The sequence below is a fragment of the Balaenoptera borealis genome (genome assembly GCF_965194805.1).
Source record: "Balaenoptera borealis genome assembly, chromosome: 1".
In the NCBI taxonomy this organism is placed as follows: domain Eukaryota; kingdom Metazoa; phylum Chordata; class Mammalia; order Artiodactyla; family Balaenopteridae; genus Balaenoptera; species Balaenoptera borealis.
Genome location: NC_138860.1, coordinates 88,946,545 through 88,966,298, shown reverse-complemented (window position 1 = coordinate 88,966,298; position 19,754 = coordinate 88,946,545). Strand labels below are relative to the sequence as shown.

At 43.3% G+C, this 19,754-nt stretch overlaps 1 protein-coding gene across 1 annotated transcript; it reads right to left on the bottom strand.

The window, feature by feature from the left end:
- Nucleotides 1-1,013: 1,013 nt before the first annotated feature.
- REG4 (regenerating family member 4) lies at nucleotides 1,014-14,328 on the bottom strand (the record flags this gene model as incomplete). Its single annotated transcript, XM_082346311.1, is given in 7 exon segments — nucleotides 1,014-3,568; nucleotides 4,721-4,847; nucleotides 7,526-7,682; nucleotides 9,444-9,575; nucleotides 12,977-13,015; nucleotides 13,019-13,074; nucleotides 14,271-14,328. Coding segments are annotated over 7 exon segments (729 nt in total). The 3' UTR covers nucleotides 1,014-3,408.
- Nucleotides 14,329-19,754: the final 5,426 nt, after the last annotated feature.

The following is a 19,754-nucleotide window of genomic DNA, read 5'->3' as shown; positions in this document are numbered from 1 at the left end:
GTGCACTGCACAAAGGCATATGGCTAAGGGGGCAAGTGGGGGTTAGAATCCGGCCTGCTTTGGTCCTGAGGGTCCATGGGGCAGTGTCTTCCCAGAGGGGCATCATCCTTTTATAATCCCTACAAAGGCACCATATCTGCTAGCAGTGGCCCTGTCCTTTAGGTGAAGCTGACTAAACCCCTGGGCTCTAGAGAAGTTACATGTAATATAACTTAGCTAAGTTAATCATCACATTCTATCCTCCTGGCCGTAGTGATTGGTTGAGGAATGAGCACATAACTCATGCACGAGACTCTTGGCCAGTGAGGCTTGATTTGGAGGCTTTTGTTTGAGGGCTGTGGTTCTTGCCTGATAAGATGAGGACTGGAGCTGCTGCAGCCATCTTGCAACTAGGTGGGGCTTGATAATGAAGTTAATTCCCAGAAAAGGTCAAAAAATATAGAGAGAAAACCTTATCCTGGTGACATTGTTGAACCTTTGGTCAAGTTATGCCTGAAGCCCAAATCTACTTATGGACTGTGGAATAACATAAACCAATAAATTCTCTTTTTTGCTTGAGACAGTCTGGCTGTCAGTTGTGACCAAAAGCACACTAACTATTCCATACACACCCGCACACATGCCTGCTCCCTATACCACGTCCTAGCTTTATATTTTCATCATAGCATCTGTCGCTTTCTCATTGTACTTTAAAGATTTTTTTTAACACTTTTTAATTTTATTTATTTATTTATTTATTTATGTCTGTGTTGGGTCTTCGCTTCTGTGCGAGGGTCCTCTCCAGCTGCGGCAAGCGGGGGCCACTCTTCATCGTGGTGCGCAGGCCTCTCACTATCGCGGCCTCTCTTGTTGCAGAGCACAGGCTCCAGATGCACAGGCTCCGCAGTTGTGGCTCACGGGCCCAGATGCTCCGCGGCATGTGGGATCTTCCCAGACCAGGGCTCGAACCCGTGTCCCCTGCATTGGCAGGCAGCTAATGCCTGCATTAGCTGGCAGGCTCAACCACTGAGCCACCAGGGAAGCCCTCATTGTACTTTATTTACGTATTTAGTTAATCGTTTTCCTACATCCACTCCTCACCCCTGCTGAAGTGTATGCTCTAAATGGGAAGGAATTTTATCTTCTTTGTTCACTGATGGATTCCCAGTTCCTGAAATGAGTTCTTAGCACATAGCATGCATTCAAAATTTTGTTGAATGATACACCCCTACTCAGTGAATTATTAAGGATTACTAAAATTCCAGATGCATAAATGAAAATCAGCATAGTTCTAGAGTTGACCAAGGACCATCCCAGCCTTCTAATAAGACAATGGGAAAGTAATAAAGCTTGCACTGTGCACGTGTACATGCAGATTGTTGGCATTTCAGCAATTTCAGGGAGGGGGCTTAGTTATTGTTACATCACCAAGATTGTTTTCAGTTGGTGAGGCTTTTCAATTGGAACTCTTTCTAAGTACATTTAAAATACTTTTAATGTATTTATAGAATGACTGTTAGGTTTTACTTTTTGTTTTATGTTGGTGTATCTGATGTTTTTTACTTTTTGGATTTTTATTTTGTTCATCTCTACTTCTTTGCTATCATGATGTATTATTTTTCCTTTGGAAAGTGTAACTGAATTAGGGGAGATAGGTGAGCCATGGTGTCCTTTATCTCTCGTATGTGCCATAGTCAGAAAAAAACTGAGAACCTCTACCTTTTTGGGGGATTGTCATCCACATTTCATTTACATCCTTTCATCCTTTCTTGCAGGTAATACCACAGAATCTGGTACTTAATCTAATAAGGTTTACATGGCTCCTGTCAGTCTGGTAATCCCCATTTATTTACCATCTCCATCATGGAATCTGATACTTTTGTTTGATTCTCTGACAGTGATTTGCCCCAGAGCCCTCCTGGGAGTTGGTGGTTGCTTTTTGCGAAGCTAACTGTATGCTTCGTAAGAATGACCCTTTTGCATCTGCCTGTCACCTTATCTGAACTCTCACTGTTAAGAGATTTATCCTTTGGGTTAACAAGCTGTTTAACGCTTCGGGGGAGCAATACATTATTTCTGATGTTTTACTTTGACAGCCAAAACGGTGACAAGGTTGTGATGTGAGGAAGGAAGAAGAAAGGAAGGACAGAAGAAGGGGGAGGTGGGTGGGGCCAATGATCTGTTTCATTTCCCCTCTCTTCTTTCAGCCAGCGCTCGGTAGCTAGTCTTAGGCTGCTTAGGTGATAGGGGATCATCTTCAGGTTGGGGTATAAGATTTTGTGTTTACTAGTCAGCAGTGCCATGTGGGTGAAGTGAGTGGCCATCTGCATAGCCTGGATTGCATGGCCAAGCCACGTGTCCTCTCCTCTCTGGCGACCTTTCCTGCTAAGAAACGGGCATGGGATCACACCAAAGCCATATTTTCTGTAACTGTCAAGTCCATATTGTTTTGTCTTACATTGCCAAGTAGATTCCCGACCTAGGGAGGAAAAAAGTGACCTCCTCGGTATTGGAGCCACCACCTCATAAAGAATCACAAACCTCAGAAGGCAAAGAGACTGGAGCAAGACCACGTGAGTTGTCAGCAGCAGGAGAGAGAAGAGCACCCAAGGCCAGGTCATCTCCACTGCACCTGCTGTGCCTGTCATCTCCCCTCATGAGCTGCAGAGCTTACAGTGAAATAAACTGCCACCCACTCAAGCCTGCTTAGAGGTTGGCCAGGCATGTCACCTCCATCTCTCCTTTATCACACCAGGGCTGCAGCCGGGGAGGAGCTCTTCTAAGGGGGGGTGGGAGGCAGAGACTGGAAGGAAGGAAATGGAGAAACACTTGGGTGTGTTTTCTGAGTCGTAGTTCACCTTTCCACTCTCACCGCTACTGAAGTGGAACAGAGCAGCCTTCTATGCACACAACCATCCGTTGAAAGGTGGCCCTGGAATTTACGGTCCACATCACCCTGGTAGAGACTCTGCTGGTAAATGTTCCCCATGGCAAATGGAACAATAAGCAGGTGGCTGAGGAGGATGAGGGCCACAGGGAGAGGGCAGAGGGATGCAGACGCAGAAGAGGGCTAGAGGCTCTTTCCTGAGTTTTCTTTCTCCTGTCATCAAACCTTTATCCCCGATGGCCAAAGACCTGGCTCTTTCATCAGTGGGAGATTCATACCCCTCGTCTGATGAGGGCAGCTAGAGGTGGGGAGGAGGAGAGTACCACGGAAAGGGGTTGTGGGGTGAACATTTAGAGCTAGAAGACACTGTCATACCAATGTGGACGTCCCTGCCCCTGAGCTTAAAAATGTCAGTGCAGTAAGGGCCTCATCAGCCTTAGCTGCTATGTATACTTTCCGAGACAATGATCAGATCGCCAGCACGGCAGAGAAGGAAGAGGAAAGGGGCTTGAGCAAGGGTTGGCAGGATCTTGATTCTTGCTCTATGGTCGGTACTTGCATAGGAAGTGTTGGAGCTTGCTGCATTCTTTGCTGTTCCAAGTTAAAAAAATCTGTAAGAAAATAAACGGACCTTTAAATCTGTTTGATTGTGTATTGAGCTTATCAGTGTCCTCGGGGTGTTGTTTTTGTTTTTGTTTTTGCCTCCAGGACAGGCCAACACCGTTTTTTTTCATCTTATTTTTTTTTAATTAATTAATTAATTTATTTATTTATGGCTGTGTTGGGTCTCCATTTCTGTGCGAGGGCTCTTCTCTAGTTGCGGCAAGCGGGGGCCACTCTTCATCGCGGTGCGTGGGCCTCTCACTATCGCGGCCTCTCTTGTTGCGGAGCACAGGCTCCAGACGCGCAGGCTCAGCAGTTGTGGCTCACGGGCCCAGTCGCTCCGCGGCATGCGGGATCCTCCCAGACCAGGGCTCGAACCCGTGTCGCCTGCATTGGCAGGCAGATTCTCAACCACTGCACCACTAGGGAAGCCCTCCTCGGGGTGTTTTGCTTGCACCCATGGATAAGGTACATAATTTTACCTGTCAGCTTGGCTAACATGTGGTGTCCAGTTGTTTGGTCAAACACCAGTCTACATTTTGCTGTGAAGGTATTTTTCTTTTTAGATGTGATGAGCATTTAAATCAGCAGACTTTGTGTAAAGCGGATTACCCTCCATCATGTAGTAATCGGCCAATCAGTGAAGGCCTTAAGAGAAAAGACTGCGGTCCACGGAAGAGGGAGGAATTCTGCCTTCAGACTACCGTCAGCCTCAAGACTGCAGCATCAACTCACAGGAACATCCAGCCTGCTGACCTGCTCTGTGCACCTCAGATTTGCCAGCCCCACAATCGCATGAACCAATTCCTTAAGATAAATCAATCTCTCTCTCTCTCTCTCCCTTCTATTTCTTCCATTTCTCTGGAGAATCCTGACTAAAAGAGGTACTAACCTTGCTAATGGAAAGAAAAATAATTTAAACGTCACACACAATTGCAGACACTCCACACCAGCACTGCTTTTGAGGGAAGGCAGGGCTTGACATAAACCAACTGAAAACGAGAGGTTCTTTCGTGTCTGAAACAGGATGCTGTAAGGAACAGACGGTGATCTTTCCTGACGTCCACAGCTGAGGAGCTACAAAGAGCCCATCCAAAGTTCAAAGAATTGGAAGCTGCTGAAGCCAGCCGTGTCCCATCTGGCCACTCATTTATAAAGAAGGACTGAGAGGAAGGACTTTTGAAGGACTGAAGTATTTTTGAAGAGAGGTCCAATTATTTCCCTTCCAGAAACCAAGCTCTGCAGAATCACTTGTCCTGCTGGGGCGTCCGCCGTAGAGTGATGCATTGTTCCCCAGCTGGATGTCTGCCTGGCTCTGACTTGCAGGTCTGGCCCTGACGCCAGTACCAGTGTGTGCTAGGTCGATGGGATGAGAGCCCTGAGAGAGAGGGCATATGGAGGCAGAGCCAGGCAAGGCGGGGTGAGGCACGCCCCCTCATGTGCCTGGCTCTCGGGAGGTATAGAGGATGGGTCCTTCTCACTCCTGCAGCCACGGGCCCCAGAGCAGGGCCGCAGAGTGTAAATGAGATGGAGATGCATGCATTCTGGGCACTGTGATGGCGCGGGGCAAAGAGAACGTGGCACGAGGCATCAAACAACCAAGGGTTAGCAAGCTCCCCTGCTGGCACTAATTCAGGGAAGTGTCTCTTTTCACTCTCTTCCTCCATTCCTCAACACCAGAGGGGCAACTGCGGGGGTGCACTCTCCCCTCCAGGCCACGAGAGCCACAAGCCAAGCCTGCACCGTGATAAGCACTTGACATACATTACGATGATTAGTAGTAGTATTTTTTCCCCTTTACAGAGTGGCATCTGAGGCACAGAGAAGTAAAAAATCTGGTCAAGGTCACACAGCTGAGAGAAGGAGCTGGACTCCTAACCCCAGGCATTCAGAATGCAGAGCCCAGGGTTTTGACCTAAACTATATTGCATATGAAATTTATTTTTCAGTTATAGAACCCTAGTTATCATTATTCAATATCTCAAGGCGATAAGTCAGGAGGCACCATGAAATACAGTTTTCCAGAGGGTCAGGGTCTTTCTAAATAGATAGAAAAAAGAAACAAGGCCAGTCACACAGACAGGCACACACACAGGATGTGAGTGTGAGGCCTAAAAAAACCTTGTGAATCTTAAAAAAACAATTTAGCCACTGAGTTGGTGAGGTTAAATCTGTTATACAAATATAAAGTGACATTGACGAGGCTGAAGGAATGTCCTTTTATTCTACCTTCACCAGTTTCTAACCCTTGCTTCATTCCTTGCACTTTTCTGCCCTGAGAGCCTGTATTCTGAGAGTGGAGAGCTGGGCTGAGTGAATGGGAAGGGTAGCGTCCAATGGCCTGGCATTCTCAGGCGGACGTCTGGCTTCTGAGCCCCACACAGGAAACTCTGTCGTTGGGAAATTTGCTGATGTAAACACGGACTGACAGGGGAAAGATTTTTGTTTGAGAACTTTGTCCGAGTGAAATCTTAGGGTCATGGGAGGGACTTTGGGAGGCATCTGGTCCATTGCTTCCCTGAAGCTTGGTCCGGCATCCAGCCCTAGAGATTCTCATGTTGTCGGTCTGAAGAAATCCCTGGAATTCATATTTTTAAAATGTTCCTCAGTTGACTCTCATGTGCTGTGAGCCTCTTTTAACACTTTTAATGCGGCAACTACAACAACAACTACAATGTCTACTTTTGCTTGGTTAACTCTAGTGATGGGTTTCTCACTACTTCCTGGGGTAGCCCATTATGTTTTTGGACAGTGCTGATTGTTCAAAATATTTTTCCTCAGTTTGGATAGAAATCCACATTTTGGTAGCTTCTACCTATTGGTCTTGGTGTGTTCCTTCCATCTGAGATGAATTATTCCTTTAACAGCAGCAGCTGTAGTCTCTGCAAGACTGTGGAAAGTCCTTCCTTGGTCTGTGATATGACCCACTTACCTCTGAGGGTTTGCCTAGAGCTTGCTTCAGAGTTTGTCTCCACATGGCCATCATTCATCCTTTGCTGTCAGAAAGTTTTCTCACTCTTTTGTGCATATAAGCTTTATTCCTCAGACAACAGTAAACCCTGTTCCACGTCCCTTTCCACCTGAGCCCCGGTACCTGAGTCCTCAGTCCGGGCTGTGTCCCTGACCCACCCCCTGGCTAGTGGGGGAATCTTAGTGACACTGTGATGACTTTTTAAACCCACTGGGATGTTCTGTTTCATATCAAGTGTGCTTTTTATCTTTGACATTCTGTTTTCTTTTCATATCACTTATTAGCTGTGGTTCTCAAATAGGAGTGATTTTGTCCCCCTAGGGGACATTTAGCAAAGTCTGAAGACATTTTTTGTTGTAACAACCTGTGTCTGTGTGGATGCTACGGGCATCTGCTGGTGAGTGACTAGGATATGCTCAACCTACAATGCAGAGGACAGGCCCCAAGACAAAGCATTACACACCCCCAAATGTCATTTGTACCAAGGCTGAAAACCCTAGCTTATTAGCATTAAAAAAGCAAAGACTTTAAAAGCAAAGAATGAAGGCAGGCAAGAGAAATGAGGCTGCAGTGATTGTGTGCAGCCTGCAGCTGAGGTTCTGGGCACTGCATCCTCCGAGAAACAAATGAGGAAATAACCCAGGCAAAGGCGAGGTTTCCAGGGCTCATGGGGAACCCTAACTATAAAGAAGCCAGAAAGGAGTCACATATATTTGCTCCCTGTAGCCTGGTTTTCCCCAAATGTGACATATTTCCCCCTCATGGTATGTAACAGAATTTTAAGATAAACATATTTAAGAAAAAAAGTGAATGTAATTACTTTGCTGCACAGGAGTAATTAACACAGCACTGTAAATCAACTATACTTCAATTTAAAAATGAGTTATTAAAAATCAAAAAAACGGAAAGAAAAAAGTGAGTGGATTTAAAGAAAATATTGATAACTGAACCGCTGGTACAGTGATATGGCAAAGATTGTAAAATGGTCGGTAAATAATGTCTGCGACAAGACCATTGCCTTGTAGAAAAAAAGAGTTGCTGGTGTGAAATGGAGCAAAGAGGAGTCAATGTGCATCTTTGCTCTTAATGGGAAAGGGAAGGAGCTGCGATTTGGCAAGAGATGCAATAGAACTTACTGTTCTTGGCGTTCATCTCAGCATAGTACTTGTTCCTACCCACAGACTTGCCAGACATAGTTCTGTAAATATACATGGCCCCATCGAGCCACTTCCACTGCTGCCCCTGCAAATGACAGGAGATGGGAGACATGTACACATCAGCCTGCCCACCTGCTCACAGCCCAGACCCATTTAAAACATGGTTCTCATTGTAAAAACTGGGAAAGCACAGAAATGTGTAAAGACGGGAAAATAAGAAAGTCACTCCGTTTAATCTCTAGGAGGAAAATGTTACTAATATTTTACCATATTTACTTTTGGTGAAACCATTTTTGTCTATCACAATATTTTTATGTACTTAAAAATGTGGTGGCCTTTAAAATATATATTCAATTTTGTAGCGTCTTGCATTCCAAACATTTTTTAATGGTAAGAATGCACCATAGGGCTTCCCTGGTGGCGCAGTGGTTGAGAATCTGCCTGCCAATGAAGGGGACACGGGTTCGATCCCTGGTCTGGGAAGATCCCACATGCCACGGAGCAACTAGGCCTGTGAGCCACAACTACTGAGCCTGCGCGTCTGGAGCCTGTGCTCCGCAACAAGAGAGGCTGCGACAATGCAAGGCCCGCGCACCGCGATGAAGAGTGGCCCCCGCTTGCCGCAACTACAGAAAGCCCTCGCACAGAAACGAAGACCCAACACAGCCAAAAAAAAAAGAATGCACCATAATTTACCTTACTAATTCTCCTACTGACTGATGTTTATGTTGTTTCCAATTTACAATTATTGCAAAGAATACTGCTATGAACCACTTTATTTGCAAAGCTGTTTCTGTAATTAAAATTATTCTTTAAGGCTAGAATCCCAGAAGTATAATTAATGGCCAAAGGGCATGAATATTTTGAGGATATTGATATTTATTGCCAAACTGCCTTCCAAAAACAGTTCAGTTGTAGGAATCTGCATCCTCATTTACTGGGGAATTTCTCCTTATCCTTAAAAATATTATTCATTAAGACAAAGCAAAAGTCTAATAATCTGATAACTCAAATTATATTGTTATTCTAATTTGCATTTCTTTGATAACTAGAGACATTGCACAATTTGTTAGACTGTTTATTAGCCTCAGTCATGAAGGTAAAAAAACTAAATCACAAAAAAATATCTGGTAGAAATTGATGTATTTATCCTATCTCTGAATGAGAGAGTTCTGATTGATAGCAATGTGAATATATAAAAATGTAAAATTCATTGTATAAAATATATGTAACATCTATGGCAAAGTTTATCAAGAAACAGAAAGTCTGGGGTTTTTCTCCTTGTATTCTTTGTGTTTTTTTGGGTTAACATAGAAGCTCCACAAAGAATCTGTAAACTGCAGATCCCACATAGAGACCTCAGCAACCTCACATGTCATTTCTTTCTATGAGGTATTGAGGCGGGTAAAATGAGGGACCAGTGAAGAAAGTTTAGGATAACATAAAAAACATGATAGCATCTAGCAAAAAGCTTAGCTGAAAGTTTCCAACTTTAACTCAAGATCTAATGGGGGTTTAACTAAGCTTGGTCTCATAACGGGTCTGTGTGTGTGTGTGTTTATTTGTATACACCCATATATACTTACACAAACTTCTTTTTAAAGGCTCTGAAGAGCTGGTAATTTTGTGTTCAAAAATGTGGGAGAACTTTAATTAGATAGGTCTGTAAGTGGAGGAAATTGTTTCCTCCCTAACCTTGGAGCTTTGGTCTCTATCAATCGGAGGCAGGTGACTGAAGAAGATCTGTTGTGTGTGCCCTTGTCAGTAGGCCTGGGGCTGTTTCCCAGAGAGGGGCTATCTATCTGGCTTTCCCAAGGGGCCATTTGTGGGCCAAGTCTGAGGTTACCTTCTGCAGGTCATGCAGGCAGATCCATACGGGCTTGTTTCTTTGACAGCCACCTATGTCCGTTGCTATGGTGCTGGCCTCCTTTAAATTCAGGATAGATGCCAGGTGGGCTCCGTTTCCATATGACTGACACTAGAGCTGAGGGCAAGGAGGAGATGTGAGGTTTAAAAGCACAGCCCACAACCTAAATATCCATCGACAGAGGAATGGATAAAGAAGATGTGGTATGTATACACAAAGGAATATTACTCAGCCGTAAAAAAGAATGAAATAGTGCCATTTGCAGCAACATGGGTGGACCTAGAGATTATCATACTAACTGAGTAAGTCAGACAGAGAAAGACAAATATCATATGATATCACTTGTATGTGGAATCTAAAAAATGATACAAATGAACTTGTTTACAAAACAGAAATAGACTCACAGAGTTAGAAAACAAACTTATGGTTACCAAAGGGGGGGGAGGGATAAATTAGGAGCTTGGGATTAATATATACACACTACTATATGTAAAATAGATAACCAACAAGGACCTACTGTATAGCACAGGGAGCTCAATATCTTGTAATAACTTATGAGAAAAAAGAATCTAAAAAAGAATATATATATGTATATATATGTATAACTGAATCACTTTGCTGTACACCTGAAACTAACACAACATTGTAAATCAACTATATTTCAATAAAAATTAGAAAAAAAAAGAAAAGCACGGCCCTCACCTCAGAGCCCTAGAGCACCAGGCAGCATGGGCACACACAGCCCCCGCCTCCCCTTGGGATCTAAGCCCCACAGAAGACTTCCTGTCACCTTGGGAGAAAACACAACTGTCACAGGTGTCAGGCCTCAGAGGGGGAGGCAGCTCGAGGCAAGGGCACGAGCTTTAGGGCCAGTGGAAGTGCCTGGGGTCCTGGTCTTGCCTGTCTTTAGTGTATGTGACCTTGGCAAGTCACTTCACCTCTCTTCCTTATCTGTAAATGGAGGAAATAATTAGGGCTACACAAGGGAGTTGTCACGAGGATAGAATTGTTATAATTATGTATTATAATACTGCACTTCAACAAACCTAAGAAACCACTGATTGTAAAATGTGCTGTTCTCTAACAAGATACTTACTGCCCAAATAAAGAAATCATTTTATATACGTACATTTTATAGCTAGACAGAGATATATACTTTATGCTCTTTTGGGGTTGTGTTACAGGATCTGCCTACATAATAAAACAAATTAATTTAATAAAAACATGGTTTTGGCTGTGGTTGCTACTCTCATGTTTGCCTTTGAACTTGCTCAGGACTAGATGTGGTGACTGCTTAATGATAATTTACCAACCACTTGATAATACCAGAATGTTTTTGTACCCGTAATTTCTTTTTTTAATTTTAATTTTAATTTTATTTTTTAACATCTTTATTGGAGTATAATTGCTTTACAGTGTTGTGTTAGTTTCTGCTGTATAACAAAGTGAGTCAGCTATACGTATACATATATCCCCATATCTCCTCCCTCTTGCGTCTCCCTCCCACCCTCCCAATCCCACCCCTCTAGGTGGTCACAAAGCACCGAGCTGATCTCCCTGTGCTATGCGGCTGCTTCCCACTAGCTATCTATTTTACATTTGGTAGTGTATATATGTCCATGCCACTCTCTCACGTCGTCCCAGCTTACCCTTCCCCCTCCCCATGTCCTCAAGTCCATTCTCTATGTCTGCATCTTTATTCCTGTCCTGCTCCTAGGTTCTTCAGAACCTTTCTTTTTTTTTTTTTTAAGATTCCATATATATGTGTTAGCATACGGTATTTGTTTTTCTCCTTCTGACTTACTTCACTCTGTATGGCAGACTCTAGGTCCATCCATATACCTGTAATTTCATTTGACTTTTAAATTTGTGATGCACGGAAGCTGGATTACCAGTCAACGTGTAGTGAGTGTACCAGTTACAAAAGATTCCTGGGACAGAAGAGGCAACAGGCTCCGTCTGTTTAAATGATGTTTCCCTTTCCTGTCAGTTCACACAGCTAGAACTCAGAGCGCTGCCTCTTCGGTCCAAGATCGGGTCTTCCTGTCGTTTTAACTGCCACCTCCATCACCTCCAGGAGTCTTGTGAACTAAGATGCCAGCTAGGAACCAAGGAGCACAGCAGCCGTGATGTCAATTTCTCTGGTCCTTCCCGGCACCTTCTCTGCACTCTGGTTCAGGAGTGGTTAACTCTGCTAAGGCTTGGTATCAATCATGTGGATCGTTTTTGCCTTGAAAACCTGAATTGAGCATCCACCGTGTGCCACAGGCTTTTTGCAAGTTCTTTTCATGAATCCTCCCAACAACCCCATGGGATAAAAGTGTTATCCCCATTTTACAGAAGAAAACTGGTAAAGTGAGGTATAGCTGCAACTAATGCGTGGCAGAGCGTGCTTTAAACTCAGGTCTATATTATTCCAAAGCCCCCGCAGATATCTTCCTCTTTGTTTTGGTAGAATTCGTGTTGGACTCTCCAGGGACAGGCAGTACAAACATCTGTCCAGGATTTCTCCAAGTTGCTTCCCAAGAACTGAGGAGAAGTCCACTGCTGTCCATGAGCTTTTTCTTCTTTCAGTGGACAGAATCCGGGCGGCCCTTTCTGTGTTTGGCTCTTTTTATCTTTTTTGCTATCATTCACATCTGCTTAGGAAAGCATTGCATTGGGGCCAACTTCCCTGGGTTTGCTCTGCTGGTTATTCTCGGTGTAATCTTGGGAAAGTCACTTATGCTCATACTGCATTGCAATTTTTTGTTTAAATGTCACAATCTTGCGTCAGTTCTGCACTTTTTAAGGCCAGAAAAGACCTTTGCATTCTCAGTAGCTATCACGTGATAGGTGCTTCCTCATTCTGAGTTATTGATTTACAGGGATTCTGAGGCCATTCTGGGCCCAGATCACACCCCATTTCCCCACGTAGCTCCCCGGTCAGTCACTTCAGTTTAACAACCACTATTCAGTGACACAGCAGCACTGACTCCCAACACTCTGAGGTAACTTATTCTGACTGGCTATGTGGGTATCTCTTAGAAAAGCCTCAGTGAAATAAAACCAATACATTTGTTGGGTTATGGAGACAGTGAGGCCTGGCATTTGTCTGGAATGCTTTGGTCTCCGTCAGGTGGCTCTGAGGCTGTCTACACACGGCTCTCTTGCTGGTAAATCTTGTACGGCAATTCAGTTGTTCTTTCTGTAAGTTCCTCATCTCATCGTCTTTGGATTTATGTATTTCTGTCTTTCTCCCTGACAGTGAACTCCTTGAGGGCAGGCTGTTCCTTGTTCATCCTCATGTCTTTGCAGCCCGTCCAGGGTCTGGGCCTATATAGCACATGCTCCATCAATGCTCACATGATGAAAGGAGTTAAGCACATAACCCTCTATTCTCCATTTCACCAGCCAGGTTACTTCTCAGGATGCCAAGGAAGGACCCTTGGCTCTGAGTTGAATGATACCTGGAGCTTTGGGTGGCCCCTTGCTTTAGAGAAGCCTCTCCAAGCATGGGCCAGATTTCTTACCTCAGCATCAGACCAGTTCCTCAGCTTCTGGAAGTATCCCTAGCAACAGGACTTGTAGTAAAACCATCCAGTAACACAGCTAGGTCTCAGGATGATGGCTGCACACAAACAAAAGGCAATTACAAGTTATGATGGCAAAGAGAAGCAATTCCCACACTTGAGCCAGTTTAAGACCTGGCTCCCCTTGAATGGAGGGAAGGCTAAGTGCCCTGGAGGAAGGATCCCTCCCTGCTGCTGAATCTTTATACTGTTCATCTTTCTCGTAGCCTTCTCCAAATGGAGCTGTGGGCTTTTACCAGAGCAACTTTGCATTGGGGGAAAGGAGGTAATCAGCTCTTTGAGGTTTACTGGACACTGGCTCTGAACTGGCATTGATTCCAGGAGACCCCAGACATCACTGTGATCTGCCAGTCAGAGTAGGGGTTTATGGAGGTCGGGTGATCAATGGTGTTTTAGCTCAGGACTACTTCACAGTGGACCCAGTGGGTCCCCAAGCCCATCCTGTGGTAATCTCCCCAGTTATGGAATACATAATTGGAACAGACATCCTCAGCAACTATAGCAGAATCCCCACACTGGTAGCAAGATCAAACAGCTATAATTCAAGACCTCACAAGAGTGGGTGAGGGGCATAAATTGGTAGTTTTAGGCATTACAAGGAGGGAGTGGTGTTTTGGCTAGGGGGACGCAGGACAGGTTAGATGGCAACTTGGCTGGAACTTGAGAATAGGGGGGCTGAAAGTCAGTAGCAAGGGGAAGGGGACATTTTAGGCGAAGGGGGTGGGTGAGCAGAGGAATGGTGGCAGCAAAGCAAGCACTTAAGTTTGCCTTAACTGTAGGCCATCTGTCAGGCAAGCACTGTAGAAGAGAAGGAGACGGTCAGGGCCCAGAAGCCAGAGAAGCTGTGATCAAGAAAGGCACAAGCTCCTCTGGCTAGTGGGTTGGTGAATAGGCCGCATCACTGAAACTGAGGTTTCTGAAGAAGCGGAGATGTCTGGGAACACAGAGGGCCCAGAGGATGAAGGGGATGCCAAGCTAGGAAATGTGGACTTTGTGCCAGTGTGGCGGCACTCCAATGCTCTTGGTGGGTGCAGGGGTCTTTCCACCCCCAGTGCATGTTCACAGACTTTTTTGTGGTCACATAGCATTTCCTCTCTCCCCACTGAGATGGCCCTGTTATCACTTGCTTGCCCCACTCTTCTGTTCTACTTCATTCCTTGCCTATAAATCTCCAGGGGCTTCCTGTTGCTTTCAGATAAGCTCTCCACTCAGTCTGACATTTGAAGACACTCACAACCTGGTCTTATGGTCCTATTGAGACACAGCTTCTGGTGCAGCAGCCTCAGCTCCATCTTGGAACATGACGCTCATTACGGACAGATCTTTTGCTTGTGCTATGCTTTGTACCTGTGAATGACGGACAATGACTAACCCAGCTGACGCACAGCAGGAAAGGTTTCAAGGTGAAAGCAGCTCTTTTGTCCCTTTCCTGTTTGCCCATTTCTGTTCCCCTTTAACCTTAAAAGAACTTAATTATAGGAATGAGCTCACTAGGCAATTTAACCTAACTCCTGACTTATGCTCTCTTGAATGCACACCATGCCTTGTCTAACTTGCTGACTCTTTTCCTAGATAAAAAGAAGTAAGAATGAAGAATTAAGCGGTTAAAAAATGACGAGCTCTCTATTCTCAACAGCCCCCTTAGCAATCCTGCAGGCTGATCAGATGCAAGATAACATCTGAAGAGTCAGCCAGTCTGCAAGCAACGGGGAATGATGCAGAATCCAACTTCCTGCATCGATGATTCATTGAGATTCTTCCTCCTTTTTCTCCTTTAAAAACCGTCATGGCTGAGCAGAATCTTCGGAGTTGGTCTCTGGACACAAGTCCACCTTCTCCCTAGATTGCTGGCTTTTCTGGTTAAAGCACCTTTCCTTTCTACTGACACTTGCCTCTCGAATTATTGGTTCTTGAGCAAGAAGCAACCGAACCTGGGTTTGGTAACAAAGGGGTACATCAAATGTACTAGGAACAAACGACATAGACACTCATGTGCTTAAATACCTCATCTTCTACTACCTTTAGAAATACAAACATCATTTGATGTTAAATAAAAAGAACGCCTTTATGCTGAGACAGGCTGGGATCTGGGACCCTTTGCTGCAGTGCTGCAATGCTTGCACCTGGACACACCTCTCCTCGAGCAACAAAACACAAAAAAGCTGTATAGGACTAAAAATAACTGCGTGCGTGCTCAGCTGGTGCAAATACTGGACAAAAGATACAAAGAGACCAAAAAACCCAACTGCCACTTTTGAAGAGCCTGGAGCAAAAGCAGGGGGTCAGGGGCAAAAGCAGGTACTGCACATGCCCCCTGCGCACACCACCACCTAAAAGGTGAGCAAAACACCTAAGCCACCCCTCTGGCCCAACCCCTGGACACACCCCTACCCTCACCCCATATAAGGAACAAGCTCGCCCCCACTCAGGGAACAAGGGAAGGGAGCAAGCAAGGGAACCTGTTGTTTGTTCTTGCTCCCGCCTGCTGCAGCAGGGGCCCCAATAAAGCCTTGCCTGAATTTCTTGTCTGGCCTCTGATGAATTTCTATTGATTAAGGAGACCAAGAACCCTGGTCAGTAACAATGCCACTGTTGGTACTTCTGCTACCACTATCATCAGCTTCCATGTACAAAGTGCTTTCTTGCTGTCAGGCACTATGATAAACAGTTTATTCACACTACATATTTATCTCTTTTTTAAAAAACATCTTTTTTGGAGTTTAATTGCTTTACAATGGTGTGTTTCTGCTTTATAACAAAGTGAATCAGCTATACATATACATATATCACCATATGTCCTCCCTCTTGCGTCTCCCTCCCACCCTCCTTATCCCACCCTGCTAGGTGGTCACAAAACACCGAACTGATCTCCCTGTGCTATGTGGCTGCTTCCCACTAGTTATCTATTTTACATTTGGTAGTATATATATGTCAATGCCACTCTCTCACTTCGTCCCAGCTTACCCTTCCCACTCCCCGTGCCCTCAAGTCCATTCTCTACATCTGCATCTTTATTCCTGTCCTGCCCCTAGGTTCTTCAGAACCATTTTTTTTTAAAGATTCCATTTATATGTGTTAGCATACAGTATTTGTTTTTCTCTTTCTGACTTACTTCACTCTGTATGACAGACTCTAGGTCCATCCACCTCACTACAAATAACTCAATTTCATTTCTTTTTATGGCTGAGTAATATTCCATTGTATATATGTGCCACATCTTCTTTATCCATTCATCTGTCGATGGACACTCAGGTTGCTTCCATGACCTGGCTATTGTAAATAGAGCTGCAATGAACATTGTGGTACATGACTCCTTTTAAATTATGGTTTTCTCTGGGCATATGCCCAGTGGTGGGATTGCTGGGTCATATGGTAGTTCTATTTTTAGTTTTTTAAGGAACCTCTATACTGTTCTCCACAGTGGCTGTATCAATTTACATTCCCACCAACAGTGCAAGAGGGTTCCGTTTTCTCCACACCCTCTCCAGAATTTATTGTTTATAGATTTCTTGGTGATGGCCATTCTGACTGGTGTGAGGTGATGCCTCATTGTAGTTTTGATTTGCATTTCTCTAATGATTAGTGATGTTGAGCATTCTTTCATGTGTTTGTTGGCAATCTGTATATCTTCTTTGGAGATATGTCTATTTAGGTCTTCTGCCCATTTTTGGATTGGGTTGTTTTTTTGATATTGAGCTGCATGAGCTGCTTGTATATTTTGGAGATTAATCCTTTGCCAGTTGCTTCATTTGCAAGTATTTTCTTCCATTCTGAGGGTTGTCTTTTGGTCTTGTTTATGGTTTCCTTTGCTGTGCAAAAGCTTTTAAGTTTCATTAGGTCCCATTTGTTTATTTTTGTTTTTATTTCCATTTCTCTAGGAAGTAGGTCAAAAAGAATCTTGCTGTGATTTATATCATAGAGTGTTCTGCCTATGTTTTCCTCTAAGAGTTTTATAGTGTCTGGCCTTACATTTAGGTCTTTAAACCATTTTGAGTTTATTTTTGTGTATGGTGTTAGGGACTGTTCTAATTTCATTCTTTTACATGTAGCTGTCCAGTTTTCCCAGCACCACTTATTGAAGAGCACATACCTGTATTTAAATTCTGTCTTCTGCCTGATTCCTAATAAATCTTTTAGCTACTTCAGGTCTGGGATCATGCCTACCTCATCTCTATAACCTTATGCTCAGGAGGTTTTAGGGCTAATCTGACCAGTGACCTAAGAAAGAGTAGTTGCTTCCAAACCTGCCCCTTTTCTTCTTAGATGTTTTCCTCTAGAGAAAAAGCAAGCTCACTCATATCTTTCTTTTTCCCAGACAAAAGCTTCACTTAACTTTTTTGTTGCTTGTTTTTTGTTGCTTTTTGACATTCACCATTTTTTCAGGGAGAAATGTTTTACTTCTTCTCTTGGAAAAATTCATGCTCTAAACCCACTTGAAAACATCTTATTGTCATCTATGTGATGATTCTACTTTGCTTCCTAAGAAACTCCTCCAAGTGGAAACATGTACACTGAAATATCTCTATAGACGGATGGTACATTGCTGAAAAGAGAATGGTGGTTAAAAATGTTTAGATCAAAGTGAATTTTCTGATGGAAAGTAGAAATATGACCTCTTGACATATATCCACAAATATTCAGTAAGCACACATCAATTCATGACACACTAGTACAAATGCCCCATAAGATTTTCTGTGATAATTGATATGTCCTAAATTGTGCTATCAATGTGGTAGCCACTAACCACATATGGCCACTGAGCACTTGGAATATGGCTAGTGAAAATGAAGAGTTGAATTTTTAATTTTATTTAATTTTTGTCAATTAAATTTAAATTTAAACAGCTACATGTGGTTAGTGGCTACCACACTGGACAGGAAAGACCAAGAGGAGGGGAGTGGATTTCTTATAGAAGCAGATTGATATGAAACAAAAGAGAATTTGTTCTTATTTTTGAGGGAGCTTAGAAACGGAGAGCAACTTTGTAGAAGTAAGTCCTGAGAACTTGAAGGAAATGTGAGAAGTTTCGGAGGAAAGCTATAGAACTTGGATTTGAGTCAAATTTAATTAGATCACTAAGCTGACCCCTACGTTACCCTTCAGTAAGAAATCTTCGTCATATCTGCAGGATGTTTTCTGATGCCAGTTTCCCTGATTGAACCTTGGATTTCAGTGATCCTTTGCCTTCTTCTTCAAATGACCAATGAACTCCATTTTGAGTCAGATAGTAGAGCTTTTCACTGCTTCATCATTTGAGGTCAAGCAAAAATTGTCTCCAGCTTTAGTATGACAGGAACTCACCTACTATCCATTTTAACTAGTAAGGAGTTTCATACTTTACCCTTGGTGACTACTAGAAGTTTTTTGAAAAAGTCAGTTACTTTGTGAGAGGGCAGACAGCAGAAGCAAGAAGAACTACAATATTGCAGTCTGGGGAACAAAAACCACATTCACAGAAAGATAGACAAGATGAAAAGGCAGAGGGCTATGTACCAGATGAAGGAACAAGATAAAACCCCAGAAAAAACAACTAAATGAAGCAGAGATAGGCAGCCTTCCAGAAAAAAAAATCAGAATAATGTTAGTGAGGATGATCCAGGACCTCAGAAATAGAATGGAGGCAAAGATCGAGAATATGCAAGAAATGTTTAACAAAGACCTAGAAGAATTAAAGAACAAACACCTAGAAGAATTAAAGAACAAACAAACAGAGATGAACAATACAATAACTGAAATGAAAAATACAGCAGAAAGAATCAATAGCAGAATAACTGAGGCATAAGAATGGAGACACAGATATAGAGAACAAATGTATGGACACCACGGGGGGAAAGTGGCAGGGGTGGGGTGGTGATGGTGTGATGAATTGGGAGATTGAGATTGACATATATACACTAATATGTGTAAAATGGATAACTAATAAGAACCTGCTGTATAAATAAATAAATAAAATTCTAAAATTAAAAAAAAAAAAAGAAGAAGAATGGATAAGTGACCTGGAAGACAGAATGGTAGAATTCACTGCCATGGGACAGAATAAAGAAAAAAGAATGGAAAGAAATGAAGACATCCTAAGAGACCTCTGGGACAACATTAAACACAACAACATTCACATTATAGGGGTCCCAGAAGGAGAAGAGAGAGACAAAGGACCCGAGAAAATATTTGAAGAGATTATAGTCAAAAAATTCCCTAACATGGGAAAGGAAATAGCCACCCAAGTCCAGGAAGCACAGAGAGTCCCAGGCAGGATGAACCCAAGGAGAAACATGCTGAGACACATAGTAATCAAATTGACAAAAACTAAAGACAAAGAAAAAGTATTGAAAGCAATAGGGGAAAAATGACAAATACCATGCAAGGGAACTCCCATAAGGTTATCAGCTGATTTCTCAGCAGAAACTCTGTAAGCCAGAAGGGAGTGGCATGATATATTTAAAGTGATGAAAGCGAAGAACCTACAACCAAGATTACTCTACCCGGAAAGGATCTCATTCAGATTGATGGAGAAATCAAAAGCTTTACAGACAAGCCAAAGCTAAGAGAATTCAGCACCACCACACCAGCTCTACAACACAAGAGAAGAAAAGGACCTACAAAAACAAACCCATAACAATGAAGAAAATGGTAATAGGAACATACATATTGATAATTGCCTTAAACGTGAATGGATTAAATGCTCCAACCAAAAGACGCAGGCTCACTGAATGGATACAAA